The sequence below is a fragment of the Salvelinus namaycush genome, chromosome 6 (assembly GCF_016432855.1).
Source record: "Salvelinus namaycush isolate Seneca chromosome 6, SaNama_1.0, whole genome shotgun sequence".
NCBI classification, from domain to species: Eukaryota; Metazoa; Chordata; class Actinopteri; order Salmoniformes; family Salmonidae; genus Salvelinus; species Salvelinus namaycush.
In genome coordinates this window covers 26,312,967-26,337,574 of record NC_052312.1, presented here as the reverse complement: position 1 = coordinate 26,337,574, position 24,608 = coordinate 26,312,967, and the positions used below count along the sequence as shown (strand labels likewise).

At 41.2% G+C, this 24,608-nt stretch overlaps 1 protein-coding gene across 1 annotated transcript in view; it reads left to right on the top strand.

The window, feature by feature from the left end:
• The first annotated feature begins 3,527 nt into the window (after window positions 1–3,527).
• lgi2a (leucine-rich repeat LGI family, member 2a) overlaps window positions 3,528–24,608 on the top strand; it is a 32,895-nt gene continuing 11,814 nt past the window's right edge. Inside the window, exons 1-4 of the mRNA XM_038995557.1 lie at window positions 3,528–3,774; window positions 12,374–12,445; window positions 22,391–22,462; window positions 22,666–22,737. Coding sequence (XP_038851485.1) covers window positions 3,596–3,774; window positions 12,374–12,445; window positions 22,391–22,462; window positions 22,666–22,737 — 395 coding nt within the window. The 5' untranslated portion in view covers window positions 3,528–3,595. The remainder of the gene's footprint in view (window positions 3,775–12,373; window positions 12,446–22,390; window positions 22,463–22,665; window positions 22,738–24,608) is intronic.

Sequence of the window (24,608 nt, the reverse complement as noted above, 5' to 3'; positions counted from 1 at the left end):
TGTAGACTAGCACCTACTGTGCTCCTGTGGAAGTCTTCCACAGCTGCTTTCACTTTGTCCACAGTGGGCTTCATCACCTTCAGAGCATATCTTACAATCAGGTTGATTGTGTGGGCAAGACATGGATGATGGGTCCATTTTAACATTTTCATGGCTTTGGTTATGTTAGCTGCATTGTCACTAACACAACAGACCACTTTTCCATCTACTTGCCATTCTCTGGCCACTCTCAACAGTTCCTCTGCCAAGTTCTCTGAGGTGTGTCTGTCGCTGAACTCAAAGCAGTCCAGAAGACAGCTAGACATTGAAAAATCTTCAATGAAGTGACATGTAACCGACATGTAAGAATTGGTTACCCTTGATGTCCACCAGTCAGTGGTAAGGCAAACTGCTGCAGCTTTTTGGACTCTTTCCCGCACTGAAGCCTGTGTGCTCTCGTACAGTTGTGGAATAAGTGATTTTGAAAGGGTTTTCCTGCTTGGAATTGTGTACATTGGATTTAGACTATTGCTATAATTTCTAAAACCTCTGTCCTCCATGATCGAAAATGGCTGGAAATCAGTAGCAATCATTTTAGCCAATGCAATATCAATTTGGCCTTGTTTTGCTATAGACATAGACTTTGGCATAAACTGGTCCATAGAAGACTGCGTTACTGTGGGTCGCGGAGTAGGCCTACTTGACTGAGTGGATACATCTCCACGTGTGGAGGTGCTGGCTCCACCACTATCCACAGCAGGCCCGCTAGTGTCTCGAAGCTCCGCTATAGCTTGCTTCACAGTTGGGTGCACAGTTTGCATATGCCGGTGTAGGTTGTGAGGTTGTGCGTAGAACCGGCTATATATGAGATTTTGTTTTGGCAAATTCGACACTGTGCTCTAACATTGTCTACATTGTTAAAATGCATCCAAATGCTACTGTGCTTCCGACTCATTTTCCAGCTGTTGATTTCACAGCTGTCCTTCCTCTCTCCCCTCAGCTGCTAAATGTGTGACTGTGAGTGAGTTGGCTCGGGCCCTCCCTCACGCATCTTTGGTTCATTGGTTGACACTGCGTGTCTGATTGACAGGAACAACAGGTGAGGCTGTTAGTCTGAGCATTTAGGCCTATATTTAATTTATTTTTTCGCTCTTTGAATTAGTTAATTGTATTCATTTAAATCTTTTGATTATTCATATCTTATTTTTATTTTATTTTTTATAAATAGATTCGGCTCTTCTGGTATGCGTGCCGGCTCCCAACGTTCACCTACGACTCGTTCGCGAACGACCCATCTGTAACGGCATTCATCGGAAGAAGGAGAAGACCAAGGTGCAGCGTAATACGTGTTCATATTATTTAATCGAAACTGAACACTAAATACAAAATAACAAAAGGAATAACCGAAACAGTTCTGACAGGTGCAACAAACACTAAACAGAAAATAACCACCCACAACTAACAGTGGGAAAACAGGCTACCTAAGTATGGTTCCCAATCAGAGACAACGATAGACAGCTGCCTCTGATTGGGAACCACACCAGGCCAAAACATAGAAATACAAAACCTAGACATACAAACATAGAATGCCCACCCACATCACACCCTGACCAAACAAAAAATAGAAACATACAAAGCAATCTACGGTCAGGGCGTGACACCATCACTACTCGTTTTACCCTAACACACTGGTCTGAAATTCCTGGTTTGCAGGCCACATCGGCAAGTCACATTATGCTGGCATACATAGTGTTATATAATTCCTATTGGAATCTAGCCAGAGTTAGGATATCCAACAATTGGAACTTTTAATCACCTGCAATCTGCAGTTAGAATGACTGTCAATGTATCTTTCTGTAGTAGAAGATAAATTAATCAATCAATGTGCATGCAGAAACATAGATATTAAAACAAACTATTCAAAAAAAACTGCATGCTGGGAAATATGATAATGAGGCCTCTCCCATGTCTTTTTCACTCAGAGTTAACAGAAAGCAATTCAATACAGTTGAGTAACAACATCACCATGTGACTGTGATTCAAATAACCCTTAATTTATTCACTGCAGGTGGCATCAATTTCAATCCCACTGGTGTTAACCCCTCTAGAATCAACATTCAGATATAAAACTTACAACACTTTTTACCTCAACACCGAGATTTTAACACCTGCAAATTTGCTGTGCATGGACAGAGCCATGCTCCATTTGTTTCTATTGCAGAGGCTGTGGTACAGCTACTCCTAATCAGACTTGCCTGTGCTAATGGGCCTCCAGGCAAAGTAAAATGATACAAATGACCTTTTTGATGCATGCCCCTCAAATGATACAAATGTAACAACAGCCTGAGAGCACAGAACTTGAAACAACAATACAGATGTAACCATGTGTGCCATACAATGTATTTTCTGAGTGGCACTGGTGCTCCCACATCAAAATTCCATGTGCATTCCACAGGTCACGTTTAAGTGTGTTCCAAAAAATTATCAAGATTAGGAAATGTTTTGCGGCACACCTGAGAGTTCCAGTAGAGTAAAGTATAATGTACTGTACTCTGCTATACTATACTGTACTTAACTGTAGTCTACTGTACTGTACTCCACTCTATTGAACTAAACACTGCTGTGCTGTACTGCACTGCACTCTGCTCACTGTACTGTGCTGTACTGTCCAACTTGTGAAATGTAGATGTCTACGATCGGTTCAGATTTGGTCCGGTCCAGACCAACCAAACGTGGTCATGTTTGGAGCGGAGCTCATTAGAACCATACCAGGTAAATTTTACATTTACATTTTGATCATTTAGAGATCTACAGTCAGTGCATTCAATTAAAGTATATAAACAACCACATATCACAGTCATAGCAAGACAAAAACGTTTCTGTAACCTTTACTGAGAATGTTGTAGTTGAAGTGTTCCGTTGTTGTTTTCTCTTGGTCAGCTTTTGAAAAATAAACATAAGTGCATGTGACAGATGGGAGCAATAATACATATTCCACACAGCAATCTTCAGTTGGCTCCATTTTCTCTTTTAAATTGTAATTCAATGTCCAGAAAATACGTATTTTCACATTTAATTTAGAACCCGAAAATTAACCTGATTTCAATGTCCGGAAAACGTTATTTGGCTCAATGGGTAGCAGTTGATCAAATGTTGTATTGGCTCTAAGCATGATGTATCTAGTAATATTAATTATTGAAATAAGCACTTCAATGTTTCATCAACTGACTTTTGGCCTGTAAGGTGATGTGAGTAGAACGAACGCTTCATAGGCTAGGAGTATGACATGTTGCCTTCAGTCAATGCTAGACTATAATTGCAATTAGCCTACAAAAATCATACCGGTATTCATTGAAGTTTATTAACAAGCGCACCCTAAATGCAAGCTGAACCTATGCGGCTACACTCGAAAGTCCGCTGTGGAGATAATCGCTCTTTACCCAAACTATCAACAGAGTACTGGGTATAATAAATAATTAAATTGCGCGAAGGGAGCTGCAGCTGAATTGCTGATGTAAGGGGTTCAGTGCAGCATTTCATGTCGCAGAGTGGAAGGAAGCCTTGCAATCTGCCCGGGGTTTATTGCTATCTCACACATGCAAGTCCGACAAAAAATATGCTGTCAATAGTTAAAAACTGCGTGTTATTTTCATTTGTGTGCTTGTACATAGCTACGCCGATTTCTTTAAAAAGGGTTTCCAGATGTCCTTCAGCATGCAGCTGTTCCAAGGAGTCCATCATTTGTTTTGGATCTTCCTATGTCCCAAGGATCATCCCGAACGACATTAATTCACTGTAAGTAACTTCAGTCATACCTGATTTAGTCTAGGCTACTAATAATTATGTCTTTGCCGCTAATGCAAGTTATGACATATGAACGAACGAGTTATAGTAGGCCTACATATCTGATATTGTATAGGCTAAGATATGTTTGTGGTGACACTCGCACAAGCTTGTTATTAAAAAAAATGATATATATATATATATATATATATATATATATATATATATATATATACACATGCAATGACATAGGGGAGACCGGGGCTAACACTTTTGCTTATATCTGAAAAAACTGAGTTAGATTAATAATATTTTTTTTACAAACATAGGCTACATGTCTCAGCTACCATTGCCCACTGTCACTACGTTTCTAGGACATACCAGTCATGTACAATTTAAACCGAAAGTGGTGGAGGTGAAATGTTACATTTAACCCCACAGACTGGGTTAAATGTAACACTGCCTTCAATTGTAAAAATGAAGGGTTATAGAAAAATGTTACGATTGGAAACTGATATTAACATAAAAATACACTATATGGACAAAAAATGTTTTTTACAGGTTAAGAATGCAATATTGACCAAAAACGGTGTAGCCAGAATTTATTAGCATTGAAATGTATGAATTAGACTTAATATATATTTTTTTTATTATCTTATTTGTAGTTGATGTAAAGACGTGACATTTTATACAATTATGTAAATATGTCTAAATACCATAATAAAATATAATGTAATTTTTGGTAACCTGCGTTTTCATTCTAACCCTGTTAAAACTAGCTCCCATTTACTAATCTGAGTCTAATCTGAGTTTTGTGAGGAAATACAACAATAATGAATGTCATCAACTATACCAATCAAAATACCTCTTAATACTGATCAAAATTAGGCCATGGCTACGGATATGGTATTTTTGCGCCCGGAAAGCTCTTTTTTAAATGAGGATTCGAATCACGTTCTGCGCATGTGTTATTTTACGTTTTTTCTAATTTAGCTGCTGCTCATACTCCCCCCCCTTCACGTTTCGCTCTTCTGAACCATGATGTAGCCTTTGTCTTTGCCTCATATTTTTCTGAATATCTGAAATAGAAACCCTGCAGCGATTTGAATGAACATTCCAAAACATATATATTATGAACCTTCTCTGTCTGTCTGTCTGTCTGTCTGTTGTAACGGATATTGCAGTTGCACAAGCAGGACGCAGTCCTTACACTTTGGACACATTTTGTATGATTATGTAGGCTAATCTTTATAGTTGCTGCCATATCATGGTTCCGGGTGTATAAGGACCGCTAAAAAATAATCTGACATTGGGCGAGTTCGTTTTGCATCGCCCGGTGCCATAGTTATGCCATATATACTGATATCGTGTCGATAATAAATAGCTGAATGCATGTCAGCAGCTAAGAAGAGCATGGAACCGCTAGACGGCCTGTTTGTGTCGTATTTACAGTATGCTTGCAATACTGACAACACACTGTACAAACATGTCGATATTGTATTTTGTGTAAAACATTTAAATAGAAATAGCTGCATGTAGCCTACTCCCCTCCTGAAAAAAATAACATGAAATCGCGCTTATGCCTACTGAGGAACGGAATACAATAGTTTGAACAGTTTTGTGTACAACATGAAATGTGTAAACTACCTCAGTGACCAGACAACGGCGATCAAGGAGGGGTGAGTGGCGCCAGGGCACTCAGCACAGCGGCTAAGTAATCACCGGAGTGGGCACAAAAAATATCCTGCACATGCACAGCAATATCCGTATTTTGCGGCAAATTGGGATACAGAAACTGTATCTGTAACCACTCCAGAGGGTTCCCGAGTGGCACAGCGGTCTAATGCACTACATATCAGTGTTAGAGGGGTCACTACAGACCCTGGTTCGATTCTAGGCTGTATCACAATCGGCCGTGATTGGGAATCACATAGGACAGCGCACAATTGGCTCAGTGTCGTCCGGAGTAGGCCTTCATTGTAAATAAGAATTTGTTCTTAAATAACTAACTTGTTAAGTAAAGGTTAAATGGGGAATGTTCCACAGGTCAATAATCAAAAAAGAGGCAGGCAAGAATATTTATTTTAGGGCTCAAATTCTTTTTTTGTCAATACAAAAAGGAAACTGATGGATTTAAATAACACAGTGCCTTCAGAAAGTAGTCATACCCCTTGACTTATTCCACATTTTGTGGACAAAGTGAAAACATGTTTTTAGAAATGTTAGCACATTTATTGAAAGTGAAATATAGAAATATCTCAATTACATATGTATTCACACCCCAGACTCAATACATCTTAGAATTACCTTCGGCAATGATTACAGCTCAAATCAAATTTTATTTATTTGTCACATACACATGTTTAGCAGATGTTATTGCGGGTGTAGCGAAATGCTTGTGTTTCTAGATACAACAGTGCAGTAATATCTTAAAATTCACAACAATACAGACAAGGCACACAACCTAAAAGTAAAAGAATGGAATTAAGGAATATATAAATATTAGGATGCGCATTGTCAGAGTGGCATAGACTAAAATACAGTAGAATAGAATACAGTATATACAAATGAGATGAGTAAAGCAAAAATATGTAACCATTATTAAAGTGACTAGTGTTCCATTATTAAAGTGGCCAGTGATTTCAAGTCTATGTATATGGGGCAGCAGTCTCTAAGGTTCAGGGTTACGCAACTGGGTGGAAGCTGCCTAGTGATGGCTATTTAACAATGGCCTTGAGATAGAAGCTGTTTTTCAGTCTCTCTATCCCAGCTTTGATGCACCTGTACTGACCTCGCCTTCTGGATGATAGCAGGGTGAACAGGCAGTGGCTTGGGTGGAGAGCCCAAAGTCCTTGGTAGCGGGCCGCGTCGGTGGCAATGTGTTATCCTTAAAGCGGGCGAAGAAGGTGTTTAGCTTGTCCGGGAGCAAGACGTCAGTGTCTGTGACGTGGCTGGGTTATCCCTTTGTAGTCTGTGATTGTCTGAGACCCTGCCACATACGTCTCGTGTCTCAGACCGTTGAATTGCAACTCCACTTTGTCTCTATACTGACATTTTGATTACCTTGTGGAGGGAATAACTACACTGTTTGTATTCAGTCATATTCCCAGTCACCTTGCCATGGTTAAATACAGTGCTTCACACTTTCAGTTTTGTGCAAATGCTGACATCTATCCACTGTTTCTGGTTAGGGTTGCTTAATAGTCACAGTGGGTACAACATCTCCTATACACTTCCTGATAAACTCAGTTACATTATCCGTGTATTCGTCAATGTTATTCTCAGAGGCTACCCGGAACATGTCCCAGTCCGCATGATCAAAACAATTCCGATTGGTCAGACCAGCTTTGAATAGTCCTTAGCACGGGTGCTTCCTGTTTGAGTTTCTGCCTATAGAAAGGGAGGAGCAAAATGGAGTCGTGATCAGATTTGCAGAAGGGAGGGGGGAGGGCCTTGTATGCATCCCAGAAGTTGGAGTAGCAGTGGTCGAGTGCTACAGTCAATGTGTTGATAGAACTTCGGTAGCTTTTTCCTCAAATTTGCTTTATTAAAAACCCCAGCTACAATAAATGCAGCCTCACGATATGTGGTTTCCGTTGTGGTATCGGCTTGAGGGGGAATATACATGGCTGTGATTATAACCGAAGATAATTATTTTGGGAGGTAATACGGTCAGCATTTGATTGTGAGCTATTCTAGGTTGGGTGAACAAAAGGATTTAAGTTTCTGTATGTTATCACAATCACGCCATGAGTGGTTAATCATGAAACATACACCCCCGCCTTTCTTCTTCCTGGAGAGTTCTTTATTCCTCTCTGCGAGATATACTGAGAACCCAGCTGGCTGTATGGACAAAGACAGTATATCCTGAGAGAACCATGTTTCTGTGAAACAGAGTATGTTACAATCCCTGATGTCTCGCTGGAAGGAGATTCTCGCCCTGAGCTCGTCTACTTTATTATCCTGAGACTGAACATTAGTAATATAATCGGAAGCGGTGGATGGTGTGCACAAGAAGTCCAATGGACTAGAAGTCCACTCCGAAAACCTCTTCTCCGCCGGCGGTGTTTTGGATCAGCCTCTGGAATCAATTAAATTGCCCTGGGCTGTATGAACAAAGGATCCAATTTGGGAAGTCGTATTCCTGGATGTAATGCTGATGAGTTACCGCCGCTCTGATATCAAAACGTTATTTCCGGCTGTATGTAATAACACAAAAAACGTCCTGGGCAAATAATGTATGAAATAACACAAAAAAAACATGAGTGGTACTCAAGTGATGCGTTGCGTTAGATTTGCCCCAAACATAATGCTTTGTATTCAGGACATAAAGTTTATGTCTTTAACACATTTTTTTGCAGTTTTACTTTAGTGCCTTATTGCAAACAGGATGCATATTTTGGAATATTTTTATTCTGTACAGGTGTCCTTCTTTTCACTCTGTCATTTAGGTTAGTATTGTGAAGTAACTACAGTGTTGTTGATCCACCCTCAGATTTCTCCTATCACAGCCATTAAACTCTGTAACTGTTTTAAAGTCACCAAAGGGATATTCAATGTATTTTTATTTTTTTACTCATCTAAAAATAGGTGCCCTTTTTTGCGATGCATTGGAAAACATCCCTGGTTTTTGTGGTTGAATCTGTTTGACACCTCCAGGCTGTGTAAGGGCTATTTGACCAAGAAAGAAAGTTTGAGTGCTGCATCAGATGACCTGGCCTCCACAATCACCCGACCTCAACTCAACTGAGATGGTTTGGGATGAGTTGGACCGCAGAGTGAAGGAAAGCAGCCAATAAGTGCTCAGAATATGTGGGAACTCCTTCAAGACTGTTGGAAAAGCATTCCAGGTGAAGCTGGTTGAGAGAATGCCAAGAGTGTGCAAAGCTGTCATCAAGGTGAAGGGTGGCTACTTTGAAGATTGTCAAATATAAAATATGTTTTGATTTGTTAAACACTTTTTTGGTTAATACATGATTTCATGTGTGTTATTTCATAGCTTTGATGTCTTCACTAGTCTTGAAGGAGTTCCCATGTATGCTGAGAACTTGATGGCTGCTTTTCCTTCACTCTACGGTCCAACTCATCCCAAACCATCTCAATTGGGATGAGGTCGGGTGATTGTGGAGGCCAGGTCATCTAATGCAGCACTCCATCACTCTCCTTCTTGGTCAAATAGCCCTTACACAGCCTGGAGGTGTGTTGGGTCATTGTCCTGTTGAAAAACAAATGATAGTCCCACTAATGGCAAGAGTGTGCAAAGGTGACATCAAGGCAAAGGGTGGCTACTTTGAAAAATCTAAAACATACAATATATTTCGACTTGTTTAACACTTTTGTGGTTACTACATGGTTCCATATGTGTTATTTTATAGTTTGATGTCTTCACTATTATTCTACAATGTAGAAAATAGTAAAAATAAAGAAAAACCCTTGAATGAGTAGGTGTGTCCAAACTTTTGACTGGTACTGTATTTATTCAACAGTTTTTAAATACAAGTACCCCTCAATTAGATCTTTATTTTTTAATTGTACAATGGACATTTCACACAATAAGCTAGGAGTAGCACAAGGTCAGCCTCAGAGTTCAAGGTCTAAATGGCAGTAGGGGATGCAACCAGACCTGGGTGTAAGTAGTATTATTCTTGCCTGCCACAATGGAAATCAATGGAATAGTCCCAAAAGTCCCTGTCCATCTAGCACTCCAGTCTCATGTAAACGCTCAAAGTATTGAAAGATTTAAAATACAAGTTAAAGCCAGGTCTGGGTAGGACATAAGCAATTTATGCCATTGTAACGTGTTAAGTAACCTTGCCTGAGACAGTGAGACCTAATCTCGGCAACCCAGAACCAAATCTCAAAAACCAGTGCACCCATACAATTTTTCCTCATACTGTATGCCACAGCCAATCAATCTTCTGTTCCCAAAAACACACTCACAAAGCAGCGTAATCTTCACTCCACAAATGCCATGTGTGTGAAATCGTTGTTAGCGCCAACTGAGAATGCAGTAGCCTAAAGTTGCACACTTCTGTACTGTTCACAGGTTCTGTGAAACCCATGAATAGTCAGTTCCTTCAGGATTTAGCAACAATTTGCCGCATATTATGCAGGGATTGCAAATTTGACCAATCACGCACTAGTCCTATTATAACATAAAACAGTCAAATCATCCCAATATTACCGTCAGATCACTGCACTACAAAAACAGGGCTCTCAAATTTAACCAATCAACGTACCTTTGCCGCATAAAATGGTTCAATCAGAAGTTTACATACACTAAGTTGACTGTGCCTTTAACTTCATGGCTTTAGAAGCTTCTGATAGGCTAATTGACATCATTTGAGTCAATTGGAGGTGTACCTGTGGATGTATTTCAAGGCCTACCTTCAAACTCGGTGCCTCTTTGCTTGACATCATAGGTAAATCAAAAGAAATTAGCCAAGACCTCAGAAAATAATTGTAGACCTCCACAAGTCTGATTCATCCTTGGGAGCAATTTCCAAACACCTGAAGGTACCACGTTCATCTGTACAAACAATAGTATGCAAGTATAAACACCATGGGGCCACGCAGCCGTCATACCGCTCAGGAAGGAGACGCGCTCTGACTCCTAGAGATGAACATACTATGGTGCGAAAAGTGCAATCAATCCCAGAACAACAGTAAAGAACCTCGTGAAGATGCTGGAGGAAACAGGTACAAAAGTTTCTATATCCACAATAAAACGAGTCCTATATCGACATAACCTGAAAGGCCGCTCAGCAAGGTAGAAGCCAGTGCTCCAAAACTGCCATAAAAAAGCCAGACTACGGTTTGCAACTGCACATGGGGACAAAGATTGTACTTTTTGGAGAAATGTTCTCTGGTCTGATGAAACAAAAATAGAACTGTTTGGCCATAATGACCATTGTTTTGTTTGGAGGAAAAAGGGGGAAGCTTGCAGGCCGAAGAACACCATCCCAACCGTGAAGCACGGGGGTGGCAGCATCATGTTGTGGGGATGCTTTGCTGCAGGAGGGACTGGTGCACTTCACAAAATAGATGGCATCATGAGGGAGGAAAATTATGTGGATATATTGAAGAAACATCTCAAGACATCAGTCAGGAAGTTAAAGATTGGTCGCAAATGGGTATTCCAAATGGACAACGACCACCAAGCATACTTCCAAAGTTGTGACAAAATGGCTTCAGGACAACAAAGGTATTGGAGTGGCCATCACAAAGCACTGACCTCAATCCTATAGATAATGTGTGGGCAGAACATAAAAAGCGTGTGCGAGCAAGGAGGCCTACAAAATTGACTCAGTTACACCAGCTCTGTCAGGAGGAATGGGCCAAAATTCACCCAATTTATTGTGGGAAGCTTGTGGAAGGCTACCCAAAACATTTGACCCAAGTTAAATAATTTAAGGGCAATGCTACCAAATAGTAATTGCGTGTATGTAAACTTCTGACCCACTGGGAATGTGATGAAAGAAATAGAAGCTGAAAAAAATAATTCTCTCTACTATTATTCTGACGTTTCACATTCTTAAAATAAAGTGGTGATCCTAACTGACCTATAACAGGGACTTTTTACTAGGATTAAATGTCAGGAATTGTGAAAAACTGAGTTTAAATGTATTTTGATAAGGTGTATGTAAACTTCCGACTTCAAATGTATGTACATAGTGTTCAGTTTGCCACTACTCTCCTGCACTGTAAAAAAAAATCCTCAGACCCCTTGTGAGACCATATGCTGACACATGCACATTTGTGGCCTGCTGGAGGTCATTTTGCAGGGCTCTGGCAGTGCTCCTCCTTGCACAAAGGCGGAGGTAGCGGTCCTGCTGCTGGGTTGTTGCCCTCCTACGGCCTCCTCCACGTCTCCTGATGTACTGGCCTGTCTCCTGGTAGCGCCTCCATGCTCTGGACACTACACTGACAGACACAGCAAACCTTCTTGCCACAGCTCGCATTGATGTGCCATCCTGGATGAGCTGCACTACCTGAGCCACTTGTGTGGGTTGTAGACTCCGTCTCATGCTACCACTAGAGTGAAAGCACCGCCAGCATTCAAAAGTAACCAAAACATCAGCCAGGAAGCATAGGAACTGAGAAGTGGTCTGTGGGCACCACCTGCAGAACCACTCCTTTATTGGGGGTGTCTTGCTAATTGCCTATAATTTCCACCTTTTGTCTATTCCATTTGCACAACAGCATGTGAAATTTATTGGCAATCAGTGTTGCTTCCTAAGTGGACAGTTTGATTTCACAGAAGTGTGATTGACTTGGAGTTACATTGTGTTGTTTAAGTGTTCCCTTTATTTTTTTGAGCAGTGTATTTACCTTTATTTAAGTTATGAAAAAATTCTTACTTACAATGACGGCCTACCCCAGCCAAACCCTCCCCTAACCCGGACGACGCTGGGCCAATTGTGCGCCGCCCAATGGGACTCCTTGATCGCAGCCGGTTGTGATACAGCCCGGGATCGAACCCGGGTCGGGAGTGATGCCTCTACCACTGCAATGCAGTGCCTTAGACCCCTGTGTCACTCGGTTCCCTAAACTTAATCTTTTCTACTTTTAATTTGCTCTGTGCTTACTTCATAATCTTACTATCTTTCAGGAGCATTGTCAACGGGTCCTTCTCCGAGATCAAGGAGACCATGTTTGCTCACATGCCATCTCTCCAACTCCTGTGAGTCAATGACACTTGTACTATACATGAATATACAAATGAGACATGACTTCCAGTATGTGTGTCCATGGGAATGGGTAGGGGTTTAACCAGTTGGGAAATTAAGTTGAACTCAACAACAGATGGTCATAAAAAGTCAATTTTAGAAGTGAAAACTCGGAATGTAAACAGTGTCGTTCTTAAAAAAATGTGATGTTTGACCTACAACAACAACGTGTCTGTACACATGACAGTAAGTCACTTTGGATAAAAGTGTCTGCTAAATGGCATATATTATTATATATTATTATTATATTTAAGTTTGCGACTGTAGTTACATTTATTCACATCATAGTTAAGCCCCTGCTAGTGTTGCTGCAGGTAGAAAAGCCTAGGAAATGTTCTGTACTTGACACACGCTTTCTCCAATGTGTTTTGTGGTGGCAGGAGAATCTTTGTTGCTTTGACATTTCTGAAGATAACTATTTATTTCATGCGATTTAGTGATTCATTTAAGTTTGCCCCTCATTTTAAGCTCAACCCTGTAACGTGAACTGAACTCTTGTTTTAATATAGTAAAACTATACCTTTTTTTATCAAAAGAAAAAATTTAACATCTAGTAGTCAAATCATAGTGTAAAAGCAGGTGATACTCTTTTTGGCCATTTTATTGTGTTTTGTGGTAGAAAACTGAGCACGTTGAGCATAACACATCAACCCTGTTACCCATAGATAGATGGGCTACAGATGTTTTAACAAGTTCAAATGTTTTGTTAAGTTTGCATTTAATTGCACACAACATGCTGCCATTCCTCCTGTCACAAGGGGAGTTATAGCTGATTTTAAGATTAAATTGTCAACCCTGTTACTTTAATTGGCATTTTTCTTAACTTGATCTCTTGAGATGTTCAACTTAATAAAAATAATGTTTTACCATGTGCTCTTATGACAGAATATAAACTTTTGGTAAAAAAATGTTATTTTAACTATAAAATAGTTATTTTTGACAGAATTACACTACCCAAAAAGCACTCTATTTATGGAACGACGCATATCTATTTAGCCAAAACTAAGACATGAATGTTGTTCTTACCATATTCTACCTTACACATGACTTGATATTCACATAGTTTTTGTGTGTTTTTTAATTACCTTAACGTTTGACTTGTCTATTTGAGCATGTAGAGAATGTAAGCTTAGTGGAGTGCTCAGTTCTGAATTTGATTATGAGCATACCTAGCAAACAGGGGACGTCCTGAGCACATTCGGCGACATTCCCATTAGGTCCCTTAAGAGTTTCGAACGTTGTGTGATGGTCCAAAGGGGAGGTTCTCTGGGGGACCTTTGTCTAGTCCCCTGTAAGTTCCTAGGATGTCACTGAGGACCATATCAGGACCTTTTTAGGACATTCTCAGGATGTTCATTTTACTAGTCCTTAGACATTGCGTGATGGTCCCAAGGGAACGTTCTCTAGGACCTTTCTTGGGACATTGTGTCTTTGTTCCCTGGAGGTTTTGTCTAGTTCCTGGTTTGTCCCGGGGATGTCCCCGAGAACATTTTTAGAACATTCTTGGGAAGTTGTGCCATTTTGTTTAATTCCCGGTTTGTCCCAGGGACATCCTTGAGGATGTTTTTTAAGACGTTCTTGGTACGTTGTGTCATGGTCCCCTGAAGCTCCCCTGATTGTCCTAGGTGTCCCAAAACATGATACACTATATATACAGAAGTATGTGGACACACCTTGAAATTAGTGGATTCGGCTATTTCAGCCACACCCGTTGCTGACAGGTGTATAAAATCGAGCACACAGCAATGCAATCTCCATATACAAACATTGGCAGTAGAATTGCCCATACTGAAGAGCTCAGTGACTTTCAACTTGGCACCGTCATAAGATGCAACCTTTCCAACAGTTCATCAAATTTCTGCCCTGCTAGAGCTGCCCCAGTCAACTGTAAGTGCTGTTATTGTGAAACGTCTAGGAGCAACAGCGACTCAGCCACAAAGTGTCAGGCCACACAAGCACACATAATGGGACTGCCAAATCTGTCCTTGGTTGCAACACACTCTACAGAGTTCCAAACTGCCACTGGAAGAACTGGTCGTCGGGAGCTTCGGCCGAGCAGCCGCACACAAGCCTTAGATCACCATGCACAATGTCAAGCGTCGGCTGGAGTGGTGTAAAGCTTGCTGCCATTGGACTCTGGAGCAGTGGAAATGTGTTCTTTGGAGTGATGAATCACACTTCACCATCTGGAAGTCTGATGGACAAATCTGGGTTTGGCGGATGCCAGGAGAACGCTACCTGCCCAAATGCATAGTGTCAACTGTAAAGTTTGGTGGAGGAAGAATAATGGTCTGGGGCTGTCTTTCATGGTTCGGGCTAGGCTCCTTAGTTCCAGTGAAGGGAAATCTTAACGCTACAGCATACAATGACATTCTAGACAATTCTGTGCATCCAACTTTGTGGCAAAAGTTTTGGGAAGGCCCTTTCCTGTTTCAGCATGACAATGCCCCCGTGCACAAAACGAGGTCCATACAGAAATGGTTTGTCGAGATCGGTGTGGAAGAGCTTGACTGGCCTTCACAGAGCCTGAACTCAACTCCATCGAACACCTTTGGGATGAATTGGGACGCCGACTGCGAGCCAGGTCTAATCACCCAAAATCAGTGCCTGACCTCACTAATGGTATTGTGGCTGAATGGAAGCAAGTCCCTGCAGCAGTTTTCCAACATCTAATGGAAAGCCTTCCCAGAAGAGTGGAGGCTGTTACAGCAGCAAAGGGGGGACCAACTCCATAATAACGCCCATGATTTTGGTATGAGGTGTTCGACAAGCAGTTGTCCACATACTTTTGGTCATGTAGTGTAAATAAAGTAAAGAAAAATGTATCAGGGTTTTAAGGTAAGTGGTATGCTATTCAGCTAAAATAGTGTACATTCTTTAATAAATAATGACAATGTATTGCATTTGACATGATCATTTAGTACTGACTTTCCAATGTGACCCCACCTGTGATTTGAATTCACAACCTCTGGATTTGGAGTATGCTTTTTCTTTCTGCTGTGCCACAGTTTGTAGAATTTCAGAAGTCCCCTACACATGTGTTACCTATAGTGCCATCTGCACTGCTATTTTAATTATCAGTTAATCTGACTATTCTTTCATTGATTTAATTTATTTGAGGTTGGTTTTTTAGTATAGTTGTCTAATGTTGGTGGGGCATATTATTCTGTTTTAATGTTACTCCTGAATCACTATGATAAATATAATGGGTTTTGTTGAGTGTTATTGATATAAAAAAAATACCCCCTTTTTCTCCCCAATTGCCATCTTCTCTCATCGCTGAAACTCCCCAACGGGCTCGTGAGAGGTGAAGGTCAAGTCATGAATCCTCCGAAACATGACCCGCCAAAACCTTCTTAACACCTGCTCGCTTAACCCAGAAGCCAGCTGCAACAATGTGTCGGAGGAAACACTGTTCAACGGACTACCAAAGTCAGCCTGCTAGGCGCCTGGGCCGCCACAAGAGCGAGATGAGCCAAGTAATGCCCCCCCGGCAAAACCCTGCCCTAACCCGGACAATGCTGGGCAAATGTTGCACCGCCTTATTGAACTCCCGGTCACGGCCTGTTGTGGGATCGAACCCCAGGTTGTAATGTCGTCACAACACTGTGATGCAGTGCCTTAGACTGCTGCGCCACTCGGGAGGCTGTTGAGTGTATTTGTAATTGAGCTTAGATTTAATTTGAAGTGAAAAGTGTAGGAATAGGCCTACAGGCAATGTTCTCTCAACATTTTTTGGGCACTGAGAAAATGCCAGGTCTGCTGAGCGTAAACTTGAACATTGTGGAAATTCTGTGCAACTTCCAGCGCGCGTTTACTATGAGCACTGTACCCGCTTTAAGTTACAGTTTCAACAGTGGCCAAGTAGACTACTGTGGCCATTTGATCATAATGTAGGCCTGCCAGAGTGGCCTACCGTCAAAAACAATGGAGAAAATTGCATCCCATTACATTTTAACATGAAAATAGCTGTTAGATCATTCAACCTACAGTAGCAGCAAATGTGTGGTGTTCAATGTAGGTCTACATTCCATGAAACTTTAGAAAAAAAACATGCAGGGCTTGACATTAACCTGTTTATCCACTTGTCTTTCGGACAAAAATATGACTGAAAATATTGTGTTTGATGCAAGAAACAACTTTACAAAATACAGTTAATTATTATTCCCATACCATTATTACAGAGAATCAGACAAATTACAACACTGCCCCTTTAAGACATAAAGAAAAGCTCTTTACCTTACTCGCTTTTCAAAGATATCTAGAAATGCACACATTTTGTGCTCTTGTAGGAAGCAACCACTACCCATTGTTGACTAGAAATGAGCTATGACTGTGCTAATGAATCACTAACTAGTAAAGAATATGAACAAATGTGCTCAAGTGACAACATGCAGCTCTTGCACAGATCCATATATGGCAATGGCTATTTGCATATACAGTGCATTCGGAAAGTATTCAGACCGCTTCACCTTTTCCACATTTCGTTACGTTACAGCCTTATTCTAAAATAGATTAAAACACTTTTTTTCTTCGTCAATCTACACACAATACGCTATAATAACAAAGCAAAAACAGATTTTTTTGAAGTTTATAAAAAAATATATAAAAGAATAACAGATTTACATAAGTATTCAGACCCTTTACTCAGTACTTTGTTGAAGCACCTTTGGCGAAGCACCTTTGGCAGCAATTACAGCTTTGAGTCTTCTTGGGTTTGACGATACACTTGGCACACCTGTATTTTGGGAATTTCTCCCACTCTTCTCTGCAGATCCTCTAAAGCTCAACAGAGGGAGCACCCCTCTATCCACATCGACGGGACAGTAGTGGAGAAGGTGGAAAGTTTTAACTTCCTCCGCATACACATCACGGACAAACTGGAATGGTCCACCCACACAGACAGCGTGATGAAGAAGGCGCAACAGCGCCTCTTCAACCTCAGGAGGCTGAAGAAATTCGGCTTGTCACCAAAATCACTGACAAACTTTTACAGATGCACAATCGAGAGCATCCTGTCGGGCTGTATCACCGCCTGGTACGGCAACTGCTCCGCCCACAACTGTAAGGCTCTCCAGAGGGTAGTGAGGTCTGCACAACGCATCACCGGGGGCAAACTACCTGCTCTCCAGGACACCTACACCACCCGATGTCACATGAAGGCCAAAAAGATCATCAAGGACAACAACCACCCGAGCCACTGCCTGTTCACCCCTCTATCATCCAGAAGGCGAGGTCAGTACAGGTGCATCAAAGCTGGGACCGAGAGACTGAAAAACAGCTTCTATCTCAAGGCCATCAGACTGTTAAACAGCCATCACTAACATTGAGTGGCTGCTGCCAACACTCAATCTCTAGCCACTTTAATAATAAAAAATTGGATGTAATAACTGTATTACTAGTCACTTTAAACTATGCCACTTTATATAATGCTTACATACCCTGCACTACTCATCTCATATGTATATACTGTACTCTATGCCATCTACTGCATCTTGCCTATGCTGTTCGGCCATCGCTCATCCATATATATTTTTATGTACATATTCTTATTCATTCCTTTACACTTGTGTGTATAAGGTAGTTGTTGTGAAATTGTTAGATTACTTGTTAGATATTACTGCATGTTCGGAACTAGAAGCACAAGCATTTCACTGCACTCGAATTAACATCTGCTAATCATGTGTATGTGACAAATAACATTTGATTTGAAGTAGGATGGGGGGGGGGGCGCGTAGCTGCACAGCTATTTTCAGCTCTCTCCAGAGATGTTTGATCAGGTTTAAGTTCGGGCTCTGGCTGTGCCACTCAAGGACCTTCAGAGACTTGTCCCGAAGCCAAAACCTGCGTTGTCTTGGCTGTGTGCTTAGGATCGTTGTCCTGTTGGAAGGTGAACCTTCGCCCCAGTCTGAGGTCCTGAGAGCTCTAGAGCAGGATTTCATCAAGGATCTCTCTGTAATTTGCACAGCTCATCTTTCCCTTGATCCTGACTATTGTCCCAGTCACTGCTGTTGAAAAATATCCCCACAGCATGATGCTGCCACCATCATGCTTCACCATAGGGATGGTATTGGCCAGGTGATGAAAGATGCCTGGTTTCCTCCAGACGTGACGCTTAGCATTCAGGCCAAAGAGATCAATCTTGGTTTCATCAGACCAGAGAATCTTGTTTCTCGTGGTCTGAGAGTCCTAAAAGTGCCTCTTGGCAAACTCTAAAAGGGCTTTAATGTGCCCTTTACTGAGGAGTTGCTTCCATCTGGCCACTCTACCATAAGGGCCTATTTGGTGGAGTGCTGCAGAAATGGTTGTCCTTCTGGAGGATTCTCCCATCTCCACAGAGGAACTCTGTAAGAGTGACCATCAGATTCTTCGTTTTCTCCCTGACCAAAGCCCTTCTCCACCGATTGCTCATTTTGGCCAGGTCGGCAAGCTCTAGGAAGAGTTTTGGTGGTTACAAACTTCTTCCATTTAATAATGATGGAGGCCACTGTGTTCTTGGGGACCTTCAATGCTGCAGAAATGTTTTGTTACCCTTCCCCAGATATGTGCCATGACACAATCCTGTCTCAGAGCTCTACGGACAATTCCTTCAACCTCATAGCTTAGTTTTTGCTCTGACATGCACTGTCAACTGTGGGACCTTATAAAGACAGGAGTGTGCCTTTCCAAATCATGTCCAATCAATTTAATTTACCACAGGTGGACTCCAATAAAGTTGTAGAAACATCAAGTATTATCAATGGCAACAGGACACCTGAGCTCAATTTCAAGTCTCATAGCAAATGGTCTGAAAACTTACAGTTGAAGTCGGAAGTTTACATACACCTTAGCCGAATACGAACCATCAAACAGGCAAAGCGTCAATACAGGACTAAGATTGAGTCGTACTACACCAGCTCTGACACTTGTTGGATGTGGCAGGGCTTGCAAACCATCACAGACTACAAAGGGAAGCACAGCCGAGAGCTACCCAGTGACACGAGCCTACCAGACGAGCTAAACTACTTCTATGCTCGCTTCGAGGCAAATAACACTGAAACATGTATGAGAGCACCAGCTGTACCGGAGGACTGTGTAATCACGCTCTCCGCAGCCGATGTGAGTAAGACCTTTAGACAGGTCAACATTCACAAGGCCGTAGGGCCAGAGGGATTACCAGGACGTGGACTGTGAGCACGCGCTAACCAAGTAGCAAGTGTCTTCACTGAAATGTTCAACCTCTCCCTGTCCGAGTCTGTAATACCAACATGTTTTAAGCAGACCACCATAGTACCTGTGCCCAAGAACACTAAGGTAACCTGCCTAAATGACTACTGACCTGTAGCACTCACGTCTGTAGCCATGAAGTGCTTTGAAAGGCTGGTCATGGCTCACATCAACACCATCATCCCATAAACCCTAGACCCACCCCAATTTGCATACCGCCCCAACAGATCCACAGATGATGCAATCTCAATTGCAGTCCACACTGCCCATTCCCACCTGGACAAAAGGAACACTTATGTGAGAATGCTATTCATTGACTACAGCTCAGGGTTCAACACCATAGTGCCCTCAAAGCTCATCAATAAGCTATGGACACTGGGACTAAACACATCCCTCTGCAACTGGATCCTGGACTTCCTGACGGGCCGCCCCCAGGTGGTAAGGGTAGGTAACAACACATCCGCCACGCTGATCCTCAACACAGGGGCCACTCAGGTGTGCATGCTCAGCCCCCTCCTGTACTCCCAATTCACTCATGACTGCACGGCCAGGCACGACTCCAACACCATCATTAAGTTTGCCGATAACACAACAGCCTTATCACCGACAACAATGAGACAGCCTATAGGGAGGAGGTCAGAGACCTGGCCATGTGGTGCCAGGACAACAACCTCTCCCTCAACGTGATCAAGACAAAGGAGATGATTGTGGACTACAGGAAAAAGAGGACCAAGCATGCCCCCATTCTCATGACGGGGCTGCAGTGGAGCAGGTTGAGAGCTTCAAGATCCTTGGTGTCCACATCACCAACAAACTAACATGGTCCAAGCACACCAAGACAGTCGTGAAGCGGGCACGACAAAACCCATTCCCCCACAGGAGACTGAAAAGATTTGGCATGGGTCTTCAGATCCTCAAAAGGTTCTCCAGCTGCACCATCGAGAGCATCCTGACTGGTTGCATCACTGCCTGGTATGGCAAATGCTTGGCCTCCGACCGCAAGGCACTACAGAGGGTAGTGTGAATGGCCCAGTATATCACTGGGGCCAAGCTTCCTGCCATCCAGGACCTCTATACCAGGCGGTGTCAGAGGAAGGCCAAAAACATTGTCAAAGACTCCAGCCACCCTAGACTTCTCTCTGCTACCACATGGCAAGCGGTACCAGACCGCCGAAGTCTAGGTCCAAGAGGCTTCTAAACAGCTTCTACCCCCAAGCCATAAGGCTCCTGAACTAGCCAAATGGCTACCCAGACTATTTGCATTGCCCCCCCCCCCCCCCCCCCTTTCCACACCACTGCCACTCTCTGTTGTCATCTATGCATAACTCTACCTACATACCGTTGTATGTACATGTACATAGTACCTCAACTAACAGGTGTAACAGGTGACATTTACTCTGTCTCGGTACCCCCTTGTATATATTGTTATTTTTTACTGCTGCTCTTTAATTACTTATTACTTTCATCTCTTATTCCTATCTGTATTTTTTTGAAACTGCACTGTTGTTTTGGAGCTCGTAAGTAAGCATTTCACTGTAAGGCTGTTGTATGCGGAGCATGTGACTAATAAAATTTTATTTTATTTGATATTGCGTTGATTCGAGCACAATTCACACAGTAGAGCTAAACATTGATAGTGTTAACTAAAGGGGAAAACTAGAGAGTTGAGGGAAGTTCAACCTCATGCTTCTCTGCGCAGGCTGATATTTCTTCTGTGCGGCACTCAGAGGGAACATTACCTACAGGTGTAATCAGTCGTTGGTACAGACATGGTGGCATAGCAGGAAAATTGGAATGTCGTGAACCTAGAGGTTGTGAGTTCAAATCCCAGGTGAGGACGTGTTCAATAATAATTACTGTATAAATAAACATACACAATGTATGTCAAATTGTGTTAAATACAAAACCTCCAGGGGACCATGACATAACATCCCAAGAATGTCCTTGGGGACGTCCCAGGGAACTAGACAAAACCTCTAGGGTACAATGACAGAATGTCCTGCTGACTTCAGGTGGCCGTTTTATGACGTCCCGTGGACATACTAACGGCTCATTGTTGTTAGCAGGGTATATCCTTATTATGAAAGTGAGGAATACATAATATGGCCACACTACTAGTCTGTACTCAGTAGGCAATTTTAAGGACAGATGCCTTCTTCCAGTGTAAGGTACAGTTGTCCATCAGCAATTTACATTTTAGTGCAAGCATGACATTGATTGTGACCCTCATGTTTATTAAAAAGCTTATCATAGTGTTAGCTTATTATTGTGTGCTGTACTTTTGAGCTCATCTCAGATTACAAAGTCACAGAAAGGGAACATGGAGATAATGTATTGGCAGTGATATACTGGAGGACAGAGGTAGATTTATCCTCAAACCTAAACATCCCCACGCTGGGTAACACTATGATATCACTATGGTGAGATGACCATCATTTGAGGATACAATTTTGACTTATTTTTTGATTGCTATTCTTAGAAATTAACTTAACCTTTTAGTTGTATAGTATATATCATGTTAAAATATCAGTGATTCTACATGTGAATGTTTGTCAATGATGTGTGACATTAAATGTTATGATATAATGAATTATAATAAATCATAATTAGACATTTACTTTTTAAACTACAATGTCTTTCTATATTTGCACTTGTGTTCAAAGTAACTAACTCTTTGTATATTTTTATCATAGACTTCTTAATTCAAATTCAGTGATGACAATAAGGGACGATGCATTTTCTGGCCTTCCACACCTGGAGTACCTGTAAGTGCCTTTCCCTTCATTCACTCATCTTTAAAATAATGATATACTGAAGCTAATTTTGTTGTTCAAGAAATGAGTTACAGAGATACTGAGTAACTGTATCCCTTTTATTATAGTCGGGATTAATTCTACTATACATTAGCCCCATGTGATCACACAATCCATTTTCTCTTTTGAAGTGGTGTATATCCTTTGTTCTTTAGGTTCATTGAGAGTAATAAGATAGAGACTGTCTCCAAATATTCCTTCAGAGGACTCAGGGACCTGACTCACCTGTAAGTTCAAATAATCATCATTGTCATTAGAGGAAGTTAGATTTAACAACTTGATGTTAGATGGTTCCTCACTTTGAAAGTAATCTATGGGCCAAAATAAACTATAATCCATGGTTTGGTTTGGTTTAACTAAGAATTTCAGATAACTTTAGCCACCACAAGCAATAGAAGTGATAGGAGCAATCAACAACAACAAAAAATCATGGCCAAATCAACTGAAATCAACTATTAGTGGTTTGACATTACGTAACCTGACAGAATTCAGATAGAAATTTGAGTTATAGATCTGTCATTCTAATTGAAGGTAAGTATGATACGTGTGTGTGTTATTGTGTGCTGTTATACAGTATGTGTGCTATTTCCTCCTTAAGTTTTGTTTTTGTTTCTTTTTGTACACCAGATTCTACAATATTGTTGGTTATTGAAAATATATTTCACAACGGTATAGTTTGTACAATGATTCTCTACAAAATACATTGCTTGTTTTGTCACATAAACTGAAATTAGGTGAACATTTTAGAATTTTAGCAACCAATTAATGGCAGAGCAATTTCTACATAATGCAGCTTTAGAAGTGATTAGGCCATTTACAATCACTTCCATTGATTGTTAGCTAGCGGTGGCTAAAATTAGCTGAAGTTTATAGTGGCTGTTTAAAGAAAACTGAACTATGGATTATAGTATCTCCTGGCTCATAGACTACTTTAATAAGGGTGAGGAACCATCTAACTTCAAGTTGTTGAATCCTGAACTTCTCCTTTTATTCCAGTGAAGAAAATGTATGTTTGGGGATAATGCAGTAGTATTTTAGCCCACATTGTCTTCTTACCAGGGAATTACCAGGGCTACAAGGGCTTACCAGAGCTACAATGATATTCTACCCGAAATGCAACCTAATGGGTTCCCACTTATTTTCCACTTGCGTTTTGGTAGTAGTGATGTATTAATGTCAATTGGAGGCTAAGGGGTCTACTTTTAGCTTGTCACAAGGCAGTGCTATTGTCAAATGCAAGTAGGTTGGCCATTTTGGCTTGTTAATACTGGTGCTGTTATTTTCTAACCATATCGCCAGGGTTGGCAATTTACCGGTCTAACATCAGCTCGCCTGCACTGAGGTGAAAACTCAAATGGTAACATTTAATGAGCTAGTGCCATCAAAAACATGATTTCCCTGTGTTTCATATATATTTCCACACTATGAGGTTGGAATAATACTGTGAAATTTAGAAAATTATGATAATGCCCTTTTAGTGTAAGAGCTGTTTGAAAAGACCGCCAGAAATATCAGCCTGTTTTGGTGGGATGGAGTTTTAGTCTGCCTGGTGATATCACCAGGTGGTAAATTAGTTAATAGACCAATAAGAGAGAGTTCCAAACCTCTCTGCCAATAACATCTAGTTTTCAGTTTTCCCCTCCCCACAATTGCTTTTAGCTAAGCTATTTTTGTTTAATTTTGACAATTTTAATTGATAACAATCACAGTAAGGTACTTAATTGTTAACCAGAAATGATTTGATATTGAATTAAAAATAAATTTAAAAAATGTCTGCATTGGACCTTTAAGACCAACCAGCACGTCTTAGTGGTAATACAGTTTTTTTATGTCAATGATTTTGTCAGTGGGTGGGGCAGAGTAGTATATTATAGCCTAATCGGTAGTTTATCACCAATGCTCTTTTAAAAGATCACCTTTGGGAGCAGCAAAACAGCGGACATCCCTCTTTTCTTTTTATATTGGATATTCTTTTTGGTCAGCTCCTGTGAAAAGTTTGGATGAGCATCATGTGCATTATACCCTCTACTTTCTATAGCCTACAATGCTATTATACCAATACAGTCTGAGTGTCTGACCTGAATGTAAAATTGTGGAG